The sequence below is a fragment of the Cuculus canorus genome, chromosome 3 (assembly GCF_017976375.1).
Source record: "Cuculus canorus isolate bCucCan1 chromosome 3, bCucCan1.pri, whole genome shotgun sequence".
NCBI classification, from domain to species: Eukaryota; Metazoa; Chordata; class Aves; order Cuculiformes; family Cuculidae; genus Cuculus; species Cuculus canorus.
Genome location: NC_071403.1, coordinates 66,962,323 through 66,978,017, shown reverse-complemented (window position 1 = coordinate 66,978,017; position 15,695 = coordinate 66,962,323). Strand labels below are relative to the sequence as shown.

At 51.3% G+C, this 15,695-nt stretch overlaps 1 protein-coding gene across 1 annotated transcript in view; it reads right to left on the bottom strand.

The window, feature by feature from the left end:
* Positions 1–10,045, bottom strand: part of ASXL2 (ASXL transcriptional regulator 2) — a 71,075-nt gene extending 61,030 nt beyond the window's left edge. The window contains exon 1 of the mRNA XM_054061753.1: positions 9,833–10,045. Within this exon, the coding sequence (XP_053917728.1) occupies positions 9,833–9,889 (57 nt within the window). The 5' untranslated portion in view covers positions 9,890–10,045. The remainder of the gene's footprint in view (positions 1–9,832) is intronic.
* Positions 10,046–15,695: the final 5,650 nt, after the last annotated feature.

Below are 15,695 nucleotides of genomic sequence, written 5' to 3'. Positions count from 1 at the left end.
GCATAGGAACAGAAATGAAGAAAACACATTCAAGATCCTTCAGTACCACTGAGGTTCCTTGCAGGAACAGAGGACAGGGTGCAGATCTGCCAAAACCTCCAAGTGTGTCACATGAGGCACTTCACTCTGCAGCTGGTGGGGATTCCCCACCTGGCACCACTGCTCTCTCCATTTCCTCCTCCGTGCTGCAACGGGTACTTGCAAATCAGCCCCTACCCTACTTTGCAGGAACTAACACTCCAAGGTGCCAGCAGTGGTCCAGGTAGCCAAGAAGGCCAACAGCACCCTGCCTTGGATCAGCCATGAGGTGGCCAGCAGGAGCAGGGAAGGGATCGTCCAGAAGCACTTGGTCCCGGTGAGGCCGCACTTTGAATCCCGGGTTCAGTTCTGGGTCCCTCACTCCAAGAAAGACACTGAGGGGCTGAAGCGTGTCCAGAGAAGGGGAACGTTGACGGGGAAAGGTCTGGAGCCCAAGGGTTCTGGGACCAGCTGAAGGCCCTGGGGCTGTTTAGCCTGGAGAAGAGGAGGCTGATGGGAGACCTCATCACTCTCTGCAGCTCCTGGAAAGGAGGCTGTGGTGAGGTGCTGGTCTCTGCTCCCAAGGAAGAAGGGATGGGATGAGAGGAAATGGTCTCAGGTTGCATCACGGGAGGTTTAGATGGGATACTGGGAACAATTTCTTTATGGAAAGAGTGGTGAAGCCCTGGCAGAGGCTGCCCAGGGCAGTGGTGGAGTCCCCATCACTGGAGGGCTTCAAAAACCATGTGGCTGTCATACTTCAGGACATGGTTTGGGGCAGGGTTAGGCTGATGGTGGGACTTCCAGATCTTAAGAGGTCTTCTCCAATCTCAATGATTCCATGATTCTATCATATATTACCAAGCACATTGATGCTTCGGGACTCCACTGCCCTCAAGCCAAGAGCCACACCATAAGGTATCTCCTAAAAAAGGTTGTGCTAAGAATCACAGCACTAACCCCACCTTGGCACAGCATTGCATCGCCAGCCCTGTGAACCAGCTACAGCACTAGCAACAAAGCCCACTCAGCTCCACACAAGCGAAGCAGCAGGTCTGTGTGTCATAACTCACAGGGATTTCGGTTAATCCTTAAGAGATTAACATTCCCAGCCGGAACACAGCCTACACCTTGGAAAATAGTTTTTAGAATGGAAGAAATAATTGGATTACTGCGATTGGAAGGAGGGCAGATTTTGCAGTCTGTCAGTTTGCTACATCTATTAAAGCCGATCACTCTTCACCTCCCCCTTGATGAATTCTGTTGCCCTATCAAAAGGGATATTTTTAAGTCTCCATTTCAGAGTTCTTCATTTTACAGAATCACGGAATGGTTTGTGTGGGAAGGGACCTTAAACCCATCCAGTTCCAACCCACCAACATGGGCAGGGACACCTCCCACTGGACCAGGTTGCTCCAAGCCCCATCCAACCTGGCCTTAAACACCTCCACAGATGGGTCAGCCACCACTTCTCTGGGCAACCTGGGCCAGGACCTCCCCACCTCACCAGCCTCACAGAAAAATATTTGATCCCAAGATCTCATTTCACTCTCCCCTCTTTCAGCTTCAAACTGTTCCCCCTTTTCCTATCCCTGCACTCCCTGATCAAGAGCACCTCCCCAGCTTTCCTAGAGGCCCTTTCAGTACTGGGAGGCTGCTCTAAGGACTTCCTGGAGCCTTCTCTTCTCAAGGCAGAACAAGACCAACTCTTTCCACCTGTCCTTGGATGGGAGGTTCTCCAGGCCTTGGATCATCTCTGTGGCCTCCTCTGGACTTGCTTCAACAGCTACACGTCCTTCCTGTGCTGAGGACTCCAGAAGTAGAGTCCTTGATAAATACTGTTCCTTGGCCAGGTGCTCTAGGAGCACAAAATGCTACTTGTTTGCAAGAGGGAGCTGTTGCAGCTGTGTTTTCCTGTGTGCTGGTTTCCCATTGGCTTTGGAGGGCCAAAATCCAGGGTGAGAATGCCCTTGGGAACACAGACAGAGCCTAAACATGTTGCAGCAGACATCTCTGGAGGTGCAGATGTCCAAGTGTGAGTGCTGTCATGATGCTGGCAGTAGTTGTGCGGCTTTTGCAGTGTGAACCCAGCTTCTCTCTTGCTGTTTGTTTGCATCACTTGGGTGAACTGAAGAATTAAAATGGAAAGATGTGTCTCTGCAACTGACAGCACAGAACACACAATCTGATCTGGTGTTCGCGGGTTTATCTGCTGCGGGAAATGGCAGATAATGCAGTCAGGTCAGAAGATGAGGTCAAGTAGAAAACTTGTTTGTTACAGGAATGAATAACATGCTTTTTTTTGTGAGATGACTTTATTCAGATTGACCTTCTTACAAAAGTGAAGATGATGGGAGGTGATGAAGTAAGGAATCTGAGGGATGTCATATTTCCCTGCTTAGTACAAAGCCTCGTGCATAAGAGAGGGTGGAAGGTTCCAAACTGTAGAAGTTGCCCACTTGCCTACAAGTACTTGAAAATTTGCAAAGGTACATACCAAGAGCAAAATTCATAGAATCATGGAATCACAGAATAATTAGATTGGAAAAGACCTTAGAGATCACCACTCCGACCATACTTGTCTACTACTAAATCATGCCCCCAAGGACTTCATCTTACCTGCCATTTAAACACCTCCAGGGATGGTTCAGGACAAGACCTTAAAGCCCATAGATTCATAGAATGGTAGCTCATAGCTGCTTTTCTGAATGCTGGCGCTTCCAAGTGAAAACTGCTTTAAGCTCTCTTAAGAGACTCCCTCAGCAAGTTTGCCAACGACAACAAGCTGTGTGGTGCAATCAACACGCTGGAGGAAAAAGATGGCATCCAGAGGGACCTGGACAGGCTGGAGAGGTGGAGCTGTGGGCATTTGCAGCCCAGAAACCAACAGTGTCCTGAGCTGCATTCAAAGCAGTGGGACCAGCAGGGCCAGGGAGGGCATTCTGCCCCTCTGCTCTGGCGAGATCCAGTCTGGGCCCTGCATCCAGGTCCAAAGTCCTCAGCACAGGAAGAACGTGGATCTGTTGGAGCGGGTACACAGGAGGCCATGGAGATTAACCAAAGGCTGGAGTACCTCCCATTCAGAGGAGAGGCTGAGAGAGTTGGGGTTGTTCAGCCTGGAGAAGAGAAGGCTTTGGGGAGATCTTCGAGCAGCCTCCCAGTACTCAAAAGAGCTCCAGGAAAGCTGGGGAGGAGCTCTTGATCAGGGAGTGCAGGGATATGACAAGGGGAAACAGTTTGAAACTGGAAGAGGGGAGATTGAAATGAAATATTAAGGAAGCGATTCTTCACTGTGAGGGTCCTGGGTTGACCAGAGAACTGGTGGCTGCCCCATCCCTTGAGGTGTTCAGGGACAGGTTGGATGGGGCTTTGAGCAATCTGATCCAGTGGGAGGTGTCCCTGCCCACGGCAGGGGGTTGGACCTGGAGGGGCTTTGAGGTACCTTCCAACCCAAACCATCCATGACTTTATGACTTACAAAAACCACCTCTAGTCCACCATCACCCAGCCCCTACAACGCAGTACACAGAGGCTACGCAGCAGAAAACCATTTGGTCTGGTCACACATGGGGATTTCCCACAAAAACAAACACAAATTTCTTCAGACTTGGCACATGACAGCATACTCTTTCCTCCATGCAAACAAAGCACAAAGCCAGCCTGCTGGTGGCTTCTATCCAACAACAGGACTTCTTATCTGGATCCAAACAGGCCACTGACACACCACAACAGCCCGTTTGCTGACAGATTCATCACGCAGCAGAGATGCACAGAGCATTCGGCGCTGCTCAGCTTCCCTCCTCATTTTGGAAATCTCCATCCCAAGGACTGGGTTAAAGACAAGGAAGAGTAATAGCAAGAACTGAGACCTAAGCCATCATCAAAGCACAGAATCATAGATCAAGGGCCCCTCCCCAGCTTTCCTGGAGCCCTTTTCAGTACTGGAGGCTGCTCCAAGTTCTCCCCGCGGCCTTCTCTTCTCCAGGCTGAACAACCCCAACTCTCTCAGCCTGTCTTCATATAGGAAGTGCTCCAGCCCTCAGATCTCTACATGGCTTCCTCTGGACTCGCTCCAACAGAACAACATCCTTCCTGTGCTGAGGACTCCAGAACTGGACACAGGGCTCCAGGTCGGATCTCACCAGAACAAAGGGGCAGAATCTGGGCTGTGAGCGCCCACTGCCAGCTCACGTTGAGCTTCTCAGCTCCCAGCACCCCAAGTCCTTCTCCTCAGGGCTGTTCCCAGTCCATTCCCTGCCCAGTCTGGATTTGTGCTTGCAACTGCTCCAACCCAGGTGCACAACCTTGCCCTTGGTCTTGTTGACCTTCGTAAGGTTCTCACAGTCCCACCTCTCCAGCCTGTCCAGGTCCCTCTGGAAGCCATCCCTTCCCTCCAGCGCGTCAACTGCACCACTCAGCTTGGTGTCATCAGCAAACTTGTTGAGGGTGCCCTCAATTCCACTGTCCATGTCCGCAACACATGATAAACACCACTTGTCCCGCCACTGATCCCTGAGGAATGCTACTTGAACTTTGCTGCTCCACAACCAGAGCCCATCACCACGTGCAACATGGTGCCTTTGCTCACTAATACCAGTCCCTTTGAGTATCCATTCATTACTGTAATGACAACACTTACCCAAATCACACCAGTAGCACTGCATGTCTGTTCTCCTCTGCCTGCACCAGCATAACCGTCGTCAGTGACAGCTTACCAATAACACAGGATGGCCACAGCCACGTGTTTGAGCTCAGCCACCAGCCTGCCTGTCTGCACCATACAATGTCCCTGGCCCAGATCCACCTGCAAGATTACACACTGAGCCCAGATACCGTTTTATGGAGCAGGGATGGACCCAGGCCAGTCAAAGGCAGCCTGAACACGGTCATCCCATCTGGAGCATGGAGCATCAGTGGGACAGATTCTGCAGGGCAGCTGTGGCACCACAAAACAACTCCTAAGGCTCAAGTTTCATAGAGATCACAGGATCATTAAGGTTGGAAAAGACCTTTCAGCTCACCCAGTCCAACCATCAGACCAACCCCACCGTGATGACTAAATCACATCCCCAGGTGCCACAGCCACATGAGTTTTGAACTTCTCCCAGATGGGGACTCCACCACTGCCCTGGGCAGCCTCTGCCAGGGCTTCACCACTCTTTCCATAAAGAAATTGTTCCCAATATCCAATTTAAACCTCCCCTGGGGTAACTAGAGGCCATTGCCTCTCATCCTATCCCTTGTTCCTTGGCAGCAGAGCCCAAACCCTGCCTGGCTCCAACCTCCTTTCCAGGAGCTGCAGAGAGTGACAAGTTCTCCCCTCAGCCTCCTCTAGACTAAACAGCCCCAGGGCCCTCAGCCACTCCAAGAACCTCTGCGCTCCAGACTGTGCAGCACTTGGTCTAGTTGAATTCCACCCCTGTTGGCCTCAGCCCATGGATCCAGCTGGTCCAGATCCCTCTGCACCATCTTCCTGCCCTCGAGCAGATCAACACTTACGCCAATCTTGGTGCCATCTGGAAACTGACTGAGGGAGCACTCGATCCCCTTGTCTGCATCACGGATAATGGCATTGAACAGCACCGACCCCAACACTGAGCCCTGGGGACATCGCTTGTGATCGGCTGCCAACTGGATTGAACTCCATTCACTGCAAGTCTCTGGGTTCAGCCAGAGTGTGTTACCAGCACAGGTGTGTTCTGCCTCTTCTGGTTTGCAGCAGAACTGACCATCTATTTTCTCTGACACCCTGTCTCACTGGTGCCTCTCTGCAGTGTGGCTGCTCCACCACAGGACAATGTCTGAGGAGGATACTCCATGTTAGAGACACACACACTGCATTGATCTTAAACCGTATTACTGTTCTCTTAAACTTGTCTCCTAGAAAGTACCAGACTCTTGCTGTAATAATGCTTTTCACTTTAGCTGCAAAGACACCCAGCCATTGTCCCAAGAAAAGTCACAAGTCAACAGGCAGTAACGTGGCAGCTGCAGATGAATGGGCCAGGAAGTATGAAGAAGGTTGTTTATCAACAGAAACTTCCGCTCCAGGCTGCCCGCATGGGGCACCCTTTCCTTCCTTCATGCTGCAACTCTGCTCCAACTGAGTCCTGTACGTAGAACGATAAAACGCCCTTAGTTGAGAAGGACTCGCAAGGATCGAGTCCAACTCCTGTCTCTGCACAGGACAACCCCAACAGTCACACTGTGGGTCTGAGGCCATTGGCCAAATGCTTCTGGGATAATGCCAGGCCTGGCGCCATGACTGCTTCCCTGGGGAGTTGTTCTAGTGCTCCACCATCTAGGCGCAAGCATAGCTTCGGTCCTACAGAACCCACCTCATCCATGCACCTACCTCAAGTCCTTCCCTCAAACATTTTATAGAATAATGGAATAAACCATTCCAAACAAACCATGTGGGAAGGTACCTCAAAGCCCATCCAGTTCCAACCCCTGTCATGGGGGATCAGGTTGCTCAAAGCCCCATCCAGCCTGGCCTTGAACACCTCCAGGGATGAGGCAGACACCACTTCCCTGGGCAACCTGGGCCAGGGCCTCCCCACCCTCACAGGAAAACATTTCTTCCTCAGATCTCATCTCAATCTCCCCTCTTGCAGCTTGAAACCATTTCCCTCATCCTGTCCCTGCACTCCCTGCCAAAGAGCCCTTCCTCAGCTTTCCTGGAGCCCTCCATTTTTGCTGGTTGAGCTCCCTGAATCACCTGTGGTGATGTGACAGAGTGGCAGAAAGCAGAGAGGAGACAGAATTGCCACAAACAGCAGCTGTGAAGCACTTACGCTGCTGTTCAGGGGCCATCACAGCCCGCCGCCCCACGGCCCTTCCCCTGCAGCTCCACACTGACCTGCTACTGTCAGGGCTCACCATGAGCCAGCTGAGAACCATCAGCGAATGAACCAACACCGCAAAAACAGTGCAGAGATGCAAAATGGCGCTGAAGACAAAGCGGAAGGTTTCTCAAGCTCAGGGCAAGTTTTCTGTTACCTTTCAGGAGCAGAGGAACAGGGTATCCAAGAGTGCCACATCTCTTAAAATATGTTATAAAACAGTTTTATATTACACCCCAGGAACTCTAGCCACTGCAGCCGAGAAGTCGACAGTAGCGCACAAACTACAACAAAAAAACAAAAGACAATCTCAAACCAAAACCGCAGCGAAACTTTTTGAAGATTGGAGTTGGAACCTGACCAGAATATTTAACATTCCCGCTGAATACATAAACAGAAACATTTGCCTAAACTCAGGTTTGGCAAGCATTTACTCATCTTTTCTTACTTATGGCTGCCTCTGCCATGGATCTTGGTATGCACCCAGGGTAATGTCCAGCCTTCAGCTCTGATAGCTTTCAGTGCAGCTTTTCTATAGACGTGTTTTAGCCTTTAAGTGGATTCTGAAAGAGATCAGCAAATGAAAAGCAGTGCGCACAGGCTGGAAAAGATCTGGTCCCACTTCTGTCTGGAGTCCTCAGCACAGGCAGGACATGGAGCTGTTGGAGTTCAGAGGCAGCCATGGAGATGATCTGAGGGCTGGAGCACCTCCCACACAAAGACAGTCTGAGAGAGTTGGGGTTGTTCAGCCTGGAGAAGACAAGGCTGCGGGGACAACTTAGAGCAGCCTCCCAGTACTGAAAGGGGCTCCAGAAAAGCTGGGGAGGGGCTCTCAATCAGTGAGTGCAGGGACAGTACAACGGGGAACAGTTTTCAGCTGAAAGAGGCAAGACCGAGATGAGATCTTAGGCAGAAATGTTTTCCTGTGAGCGTGGCAAGGCCCTGGCCCAGGCTGCCCAGAGAAGTGGTGGCTGCCCCATCCCTGGAGATCACAGAATCCTAGAATCACAGAATGGTTTGGGGAGGAAGGCACCTTAAAGCCCATGCAGTCTCAAGCCCCTGCCATGGGCAGGGACACCTCCCATCGGATCAGGTCGCTCAAAAGCCCCATCCAACCTGGCTTTGAACAACTCCAGGGACAGGGAAGCCACAACTTCTCTGGGCAATCTGGGCCAGGGCCTCATCACCCTCAGTGTGAAGAATTTCTTCCTCATGTCAAATCTAAATCTTCCCCCTTCCAATAAAACCATTCCCCCTCAACCTATCTCTACAGCCCCTTGAAAAAAGCCCCTCCCCAGCTTTCCTGGAGCCTCTTTCAGTACCGGAGGCTGCTCTAAGGCCTCCTCGGAGCTTTCTCTTCTCCAGGCTCAACAATCTCAACTCTCTCAGACTGTCCTCAGATGGAAGGTGCTCCAGCCCTTGGATCATCTCCATGGCCCTCTCTGGCTCTCTCCCAATATTTTCGTATCCTTGCTACGTTGGGATTCTACAACTGGACACAGGACTCCTGGTAAGGTCTTACGAGACCAGAGCAAAGAGGCAGAATCCCCTCACCCCGCTGGCCACGGTGTGTTCAAGGTCAGATTGGATCGGGCTTGGAGCAACCTGATCTAGTAGAAGGTGTCCCTGCCCATGCCAGGGTGGGTAGAACTGGATGGCCTTCGAGCTCCCTTCCAAACGATTCTTTTATTCTATGCTCTGCACTGGAGAGTCTTCTACTCTTCTTTCAGAGCAAATTGTTACAAACTGGCACATAAACGCCTATACAGAGAAGCTGTTAAGTGTTCACTTGCAGGATAGTGCCTTACATTCCTAAAACAGTTGACTGCATCACATCTGAAGGGATAGCAGCTATTTTGATGCCTTTCAAACTGTGCAAGGTCCAAGTAAGTTATTATTTATTAAAACAGAGCTTGCAACCCTCAGCCACAGATGCTGATGTACATTCACTTTCCAGTCAGACTTTTCAAGTTCTGTTCTCACAGATGCCTCTTTCAAAAAATGCCTGACAGCACCTGCCCTTCTGCCCCATTTCCATCAGCCAGATTCTAATCCACTCTGCAAACCCCAACATCCCACAGCGTGTTGGTCTTTCACAGTTCCACATGGCTGTGCTGCTCCTGCGGGCTGCGCTCATCAGAGCTTCCTCTCTCACGCCTGTCCCACTGCTCAACTTCCCCTTACTTTTATCCACCCGCCAACATCCCTGCCCCACACAGAAAACAGGGTAATAACAAACACGGCCAGACTAGGAAATGGGAAGATAAAAACTCTCCTTTTAAGTTTCACAACTCACTACCTGAGCTGGGGCAGTCCAGCAACACCCGCTGCAATGAGTTCTGCTGCACGAGAGACACCGATACACTGAGAATGATAAAAATAGCGTGCACACCACTTGTTTACTAATATTGTTTACATATCCTCGTTAATGACAGCATTTTGCAAACACGAAGTGGCAATCCCTCCCCCAGGAAGCTTCGCATTGGTGCCCGGAAACATTCAGCAAACCGGAGAATTGTTTAAACCAAGATGCCTGCGCGGCGTTGGAGCAAAGCTGCAGAGACCGGCCAGCAGTCAGCGCAGCGCCTGCAGCCCGGACCTTCTCACCCCTAACCGGGGGAAACCGGAGGCCAAGGCCGCACCGAAACCCCTTCCCTGCTGCCCCAGCCAGGGCCAGACGCCACCGGTCCCTGCAGGAAGGAGCGCGCAAGACCAGGAGGCCCCCCCCAAGCCCCGAAACAGGGACGGGAAAGACCCCCTCCTCCCCGGTCCCCAAAACGGGGGACACCCCCTCACTGACCCCCGAAACCGGGACAGGACAGACCCGCTCCCCGGCCCCCAAGACGGTGGACATCGCCTCCTTGACCCCCGCAACGGGGAGGCGGAGTCCTCTCATCCCAGCACCGGGAGAGCCCCCCTGACCCCGCACTGAGGCCCGAGGCCCCGGCCCCGCCGCAGGCCGCGCGTACCGTTCGGGCGGCCTCAGCCCAGGTCCTGCCCTTCTTCCTACGGCCCTTTTCCCTCATGTCGGATGCGGCGGGGCGCAACTGACTCCGAAGTGTGCTGGGGTTGCCGTGCGGCCCGAAGAGGAGAGGCCCTAAGGGCGGGCAGCCCCGACCGCCGCGACCCCAGCGCCCGCCGCCGCCGCCGCCATGTTGGGTCCTGCCGGGCCGGGCCGCGGTCATGTGACCCTGCCGCTTGACCCCGCCCACCGAGCAAGGGCCCCGCCCATCCCAGAGCCCTTGTCATCTGACCCCGCCCAGCGTGAAAAGCCACGCCCATCCCTGGTCGAGGTCATGTGACCCCACACAGTCGCACAAAGCCACGCCCAACCCGGAGCGCGGTCATGTGACCTCGTCCACGGCGCAAAGTCCCGCCCACTCGTACTGAGGTCATGTGACCCCGACCACTGGGTGAGGTTTCTCCAAGCCGAATCGTACCTGGCCTTGGTCTCCTCCATCCTGGATGAGGCTGCCTCGAGGCCTTAGAGCAGCCTCCCAGCACTGAAGGAGGCTCCAGGAGAGCTGGAGCAAGGCTCTTGATCAGGGAGAGCAGCGACAGGACAAGGGGGAATGGTTTTTCTCTGAAAGGGGAGATTGAGATGAGATCTTGGGCAGAAATGTTTTCCTGGGAGGGTGGGGAGGCCCTGGCTCAGGTTGCCCAGAGAAGCGGTGGCTACCTCATCCCTGCTTCAAGGCCAGGTTGGATGGGGCTTGGAGCAACCTAATCCTGATAATAAAACTCGCTAAGACTCATTTTGGAGTTTCAGAAAGTGAGCATACTTTCATCAGGCCTGGGCACACACAGGAGTGTTCTCCATCCATCATGTTCAATGAGACAAGAACTGGTTACAGAATGTATTTCCCAGTTACAGGCATATGGATAAATTTTCCAAGAAATCTTATGCATATTCCATGACTTTCCAATGGCTCATTTTAATGTCATTATGAACTTCACAACAGCCAAAACTCTTGCTAATTTGGACCTTTGGAGCCAGCTCTGACCTGGCATTGGAGAAGGGAAAAGGCTCTAAACAGAGGGGATTGCAGGAGCCGCATCTGCTCAGCACAGATCACACTGAGCACAAGGCATTGTCATCTCCAAAGAATGAACAGGATCTGGAAAAATGCTGCTTGAAAGAAAACGTGTGCTCAGAGAACGAGAACATTATCAGGAAGACATTCTGTCTAACCTTGAAAAAAGTTAGATGAAACTTAACTCTACTTTAGCTTAAATAAAAGATATTCCACTTTTTGTAATAGTAACCACTTCTTCTATCAATCCAGAGGGAGGTGTCCCTGCAGGGCATTGGAACTGGATGGGCTTTGAGGTTCCTTCCCACCCAAACCATTCTGTCATTCTGTGATAATTGTCTAAATGTCATTTAGTGACCTGTGTCCCTCCGGACAATCCCAACTCTTTGCTGCTGGCAGGTCTGGCACAAGATATGCTGCAGAATGGCTTCCAGTGTGCTTCCACAATCCAAAATGAGATCATTCCCAACAGCATAAGAACTAAGAGAACAGAGATCTCACCTATAAAACCAGCTGCATCAGCATCTTTGAAGTACGGGAGCAATGAAAGCAGGTCTGGCGTTGCACTAATGCACGAGATGCTCATCCAGGTTGACAAACAGTAAGACCCCTTTGTTGTTTCCACAAAAAAAGATGCAAGTTTCATTTCCTTTCCTTGGGGAGTGATGCGCTAAGCACCAGGTGCAACCTTCTGCAGTCTGGAAGTGGGGGACGTTAGTGGATGTGTTGCTTTGTGCGCCTGGGTTACATGGCCTGTCTTCTCCACCTGGAGTCTGCCTGCTTTTCCATGCTGTGAGTGGAAGGAAGAAGGGCAGCCTTCAGGGCCAGGCTCCTCAAGCCTGCCGGGGGTGTTGTTTCTCACTTGCAGGGGAAGTGGATGGGCTGCTTTTCTCTTCTGTTCAGACTGAACTGAAGGTCACAAGTGGTGTCCCCCAGGGCTCAGTGCTGGGTCCAGTCCTCTTCAATGTCTTTACCAATGACCTGGATGAAGGGATCAAATGCATCCTAAGCAAGTTTGCAGATGACGCTGAGCTGGGAGGAAGTGTTGATATGCTGGAGGGTAGGGAGGCTCTTCAAAGGGATCTGAACAGGCTGGACTGCTGGGCTGAGACCAATGGCATGAGGTTTAACAAGGCTAAATGCCGGGTCCTGCACTTGGGGCACAACCACCCTTTGAAGTGCTACAGACTGGGGTAAGAGCAGCTGGAAAGCTGCCCACAGGAGGAGGACCCAGGGATGCTGATTGCCAACTGTCTGAACATGAGCCAGCAGTGGCACAGGTGGCCAAGAAGGCCAATGGCATCTTGGCTTGTATCAGAAATGGCATGACCACCAGGACCAGGGAGGTGATTCTGCCCCTGTACTCGGCAGCGGTGAGACCACACCTCGAATACTGTGTTCAGTTCTGGGGCCCCTTGCTGCAAGAAGGATGTTGAGGCTTTGGAAAGTGTCCAGAGAAGAGCAACAATGCTGGCAAAGGGGCTGGAGAACAAGTCTTATAAGGAGCAGCTGAGGGAACTGAGGTTGTTTATCCTGGAGAAGAGGAGGCTGAGGGAAGACCTTATTGCTCTCTACAACTAATTGAAAGGAAGTTGAAGAGAGGAGGATGTTGGTCTCTTCTCCCAAGTGACAGGGGACAGGACAAGGGGGAATGGCCTCAAGCTGCAAGAGGGAAGGTTCAGGTTGGACATCAGAAAAAAATTTTTCACAGAAAGGCTTATGGGGTACTGGCAGAGGGTGCCCAGGGAGGTGGTTGAGTCCCCATGCCTGGAGGTATTTAAAAGGCAGGTAGATGAGGTGCTCAGGAACGTTGTTTAGTAGTTGATAGGAATGGTTGGACTCAATGATCCTAGTGGTCTTTTCCAACCTAGTGATTCTATGAGGCAGGGAGCAATGTGACCAATCATTTGGGTCTCTGTTGGGCTGAAATCATCCCTGTACCATGACTCTGCTGACTGGCTGCTCATCTCATCAGTCTTGGTTCAGCTGCATGGATGCAGCTCACAGCAGGATGCTGAATGCTTTTTTGAGCAGAAAACATTCCAGTGGACATCTAACCCAAGTGGATAGATTTATTTACCAATGAACATCTGCCCCAGTGGCCTCTATTCAATTTATTCCACCTAACATTGTTAATTACCACTGGGACTGGAGCATGTACAGAGAAGGGGAACGGATTTGGGGAAGGATCTGGAGCCCAGGGGTTCTGGGAGTGGCTGAGGGACCTGAGGCTGTTTAGTCTGGAGAAGAGGAGGCTGAGGGGAGACCTCATTGCTCTCTGAAGTTCCAGGCATGGAGATTGGAGCCAGGTGGGTGTTGGCACAACGGCATCCAGTTGCACCAGGGGAGGTTCGAATTGGATATTAGGAACAATCTATTCACAGAAGGGGTTGTTGAGCACTGGCAGAGGCTGCCCAGGGCAGTGGTGCAGTCCTCATCCTTGAAGGTATTTAAAAGATGGGTAGATGAGGTGGTCAGGGACCTGGTTTAGTAGTGGACAGGTACACTTGGACTCGATGATCTTAGAGGTCTTTTCCAACCTTAATGATTCTATGGCACGGTGGAGTGTGTTTGGTCACGGAGAGACATCAAGGTCACTCTGTCTAATTGCAAAACAAGAAATGTCAGCAAGACAGCAATGCACAAGAAAAGTGTGTGTGACGTAACATCAGTGACACAGCTCCCTTGCTGAAAGCCATTAGAGACTGAGTGAGCAGCCTGGGGAAAAAAAAGGCACTGGAGGAAAACGCAGGGAAATGGAGTACAAGGGCTATTGGGGTGGGGAAAGAATTAAATTCTTGGGTCTCTGCACAGCTGCAGTAGTACAGGGAAAGTCCACAGGGTGTCATCACAGCATCAACAACCCTAAACCCAAACAACCTTGTCAGTATAAAGACTTACTGCACGGCTTCTGTCGTGAATCTCTTGGAACGACTCCAGAGGAGGCCACAAACATGACTTGAGGGCTGGAGATAGATTTTAATGTATTTCATCACAAAAGTGACTACAGTCAGTGTCATAGAATCATAGAATGGTTTGGGTGGGAAGGAACCTCAAAGCCCATCCAGTTTCAACTCTCTGCCATGCGCAGGGACACCTCCCACTGGATCAGGTTAATCAAAGCCCCATCCAACCTGGCCTTGAACACCTCCTTGGATGGGGCAGCCACCACTTCTCTGGGCAGCCTGGACCAGGGCCTCCCCATCCTCCCAGGAAAACATTTCTGCCTAAGATCTCATCTCAGTCTCCCCTGTTTGACCCTTTTAAAAATTTCACGTGTTCATCATTGAAAATGTAAATATTGGCATAGAGAGCCCTACAAATAATAGGAATAAATTTCATAATTATGGCAGAAACTAAGTTGTATGAATTACAGTAAGAAAGAAACAAAAATCATAATAGTGAATTTATCCTAAATTTTCTAGATGTCAGTAAAAACTTACAGTCTTTTTAAAACTGTTAGTAGATCATGGAATCATTTGGTTGGAAAAGATCTTTGAGGTCTTTGAGTCCAACCATACCTGTCCACTACTAAACCAGACCCCTGAGCACCTCATCTACCCGTCTCTTAAACACCTCCAGGGATGGGGACTCCACCAGTTTCCAGGGGAGCCTCTGCCAGGGCTTGACAACCCTTTCAATGAAGAAATTTTTCCCAATATCCAATTTAAACCTCCCCTGATGCAACTTGAGGCCATTTCCTCTCATCCCTTCCCTTCTTCCTCACGAGAAGAGACCAGCACCTCACCACAGCCTCCTTTCTGGTTGCTGCAGAGAATGATGAGGTCTCCCCTCAGCCTCCTCTTCTCCACACTAAACAGTCCCGGGTCCCTCAGCTGCTCCCAGAACCCCTGGGCTATACAGACTCTTCCCCAGCTCCATTCCCCTTCTCCAGATGCACTCCAGCTCAATGTCTTTCTTGGAGTGAGGGGCCCAAAACTGAACCCAGGATTTGAGTGCGGCCTCACCAGTGCCGACTGCAGGGGGACTATGCCTCCGATGCTCCTGCTGGCCACCCCATGGCTGATCCAAGCCAGGATGCTGTTGGCCCTCTTGGTCACCTGGGCCACTGCTGGCTCATGTTCAGCCATTGTTGACCAGCACCCCCAGGACCTTTTTCATAGAGCAGCTTTCCAGCCACTCTTCCCCAAGCCTGGAGCACTGCATGGGGTTGTTGTGACCCAAGTGCAGCACCCGGCACTTGGCCTTGTTGAATCTTTTACTGTAGGACAGCTCTTTAAAAATCATGTTTCTGTAACCTCATTCAATATTCCCATAAAACCTGCAGGTTCTGTTTGATCCTGTAAAGGGTGGTTGTTCCAGGGAAGCGGAGAGATCTTGAATCTGAAGAGAGACTCCCCGCACTGCTAAAGCCACTGATGTTTGCATCAAAGGAATCACAGCAGACATTTGTAAAAGGACAACATTTGTAAACCAACCCCGAAGACCAAGCACACGATCACAAACCCAAATCCATCTGAGCTAGAAAACACAGACACTCTCGGGTATTGTCTGCATTGCAAATGTGATGAACTCGGATCATCAGTATTCATGAAACGCAGCAGCTGAAGGCATCTGAGAGCTGCACAAACCTCCAGTGCGCTCTCCGGGCGCTCCAGCCCTCTCAGCATTGGAAGATGTGGGATGGAAAAGGGAAACAAAGAAAGAGGAGAGGGTCGTGTTCCTGAAGGCAAACCAGCAGCTGCTCTCCTGGCTGATGCTCTGCCTCTGGGGCAGGGACAACCAAACAGTCCCAAGATGTTCCATCATAAACCAGACACTGCTGAATTCCCAAGGG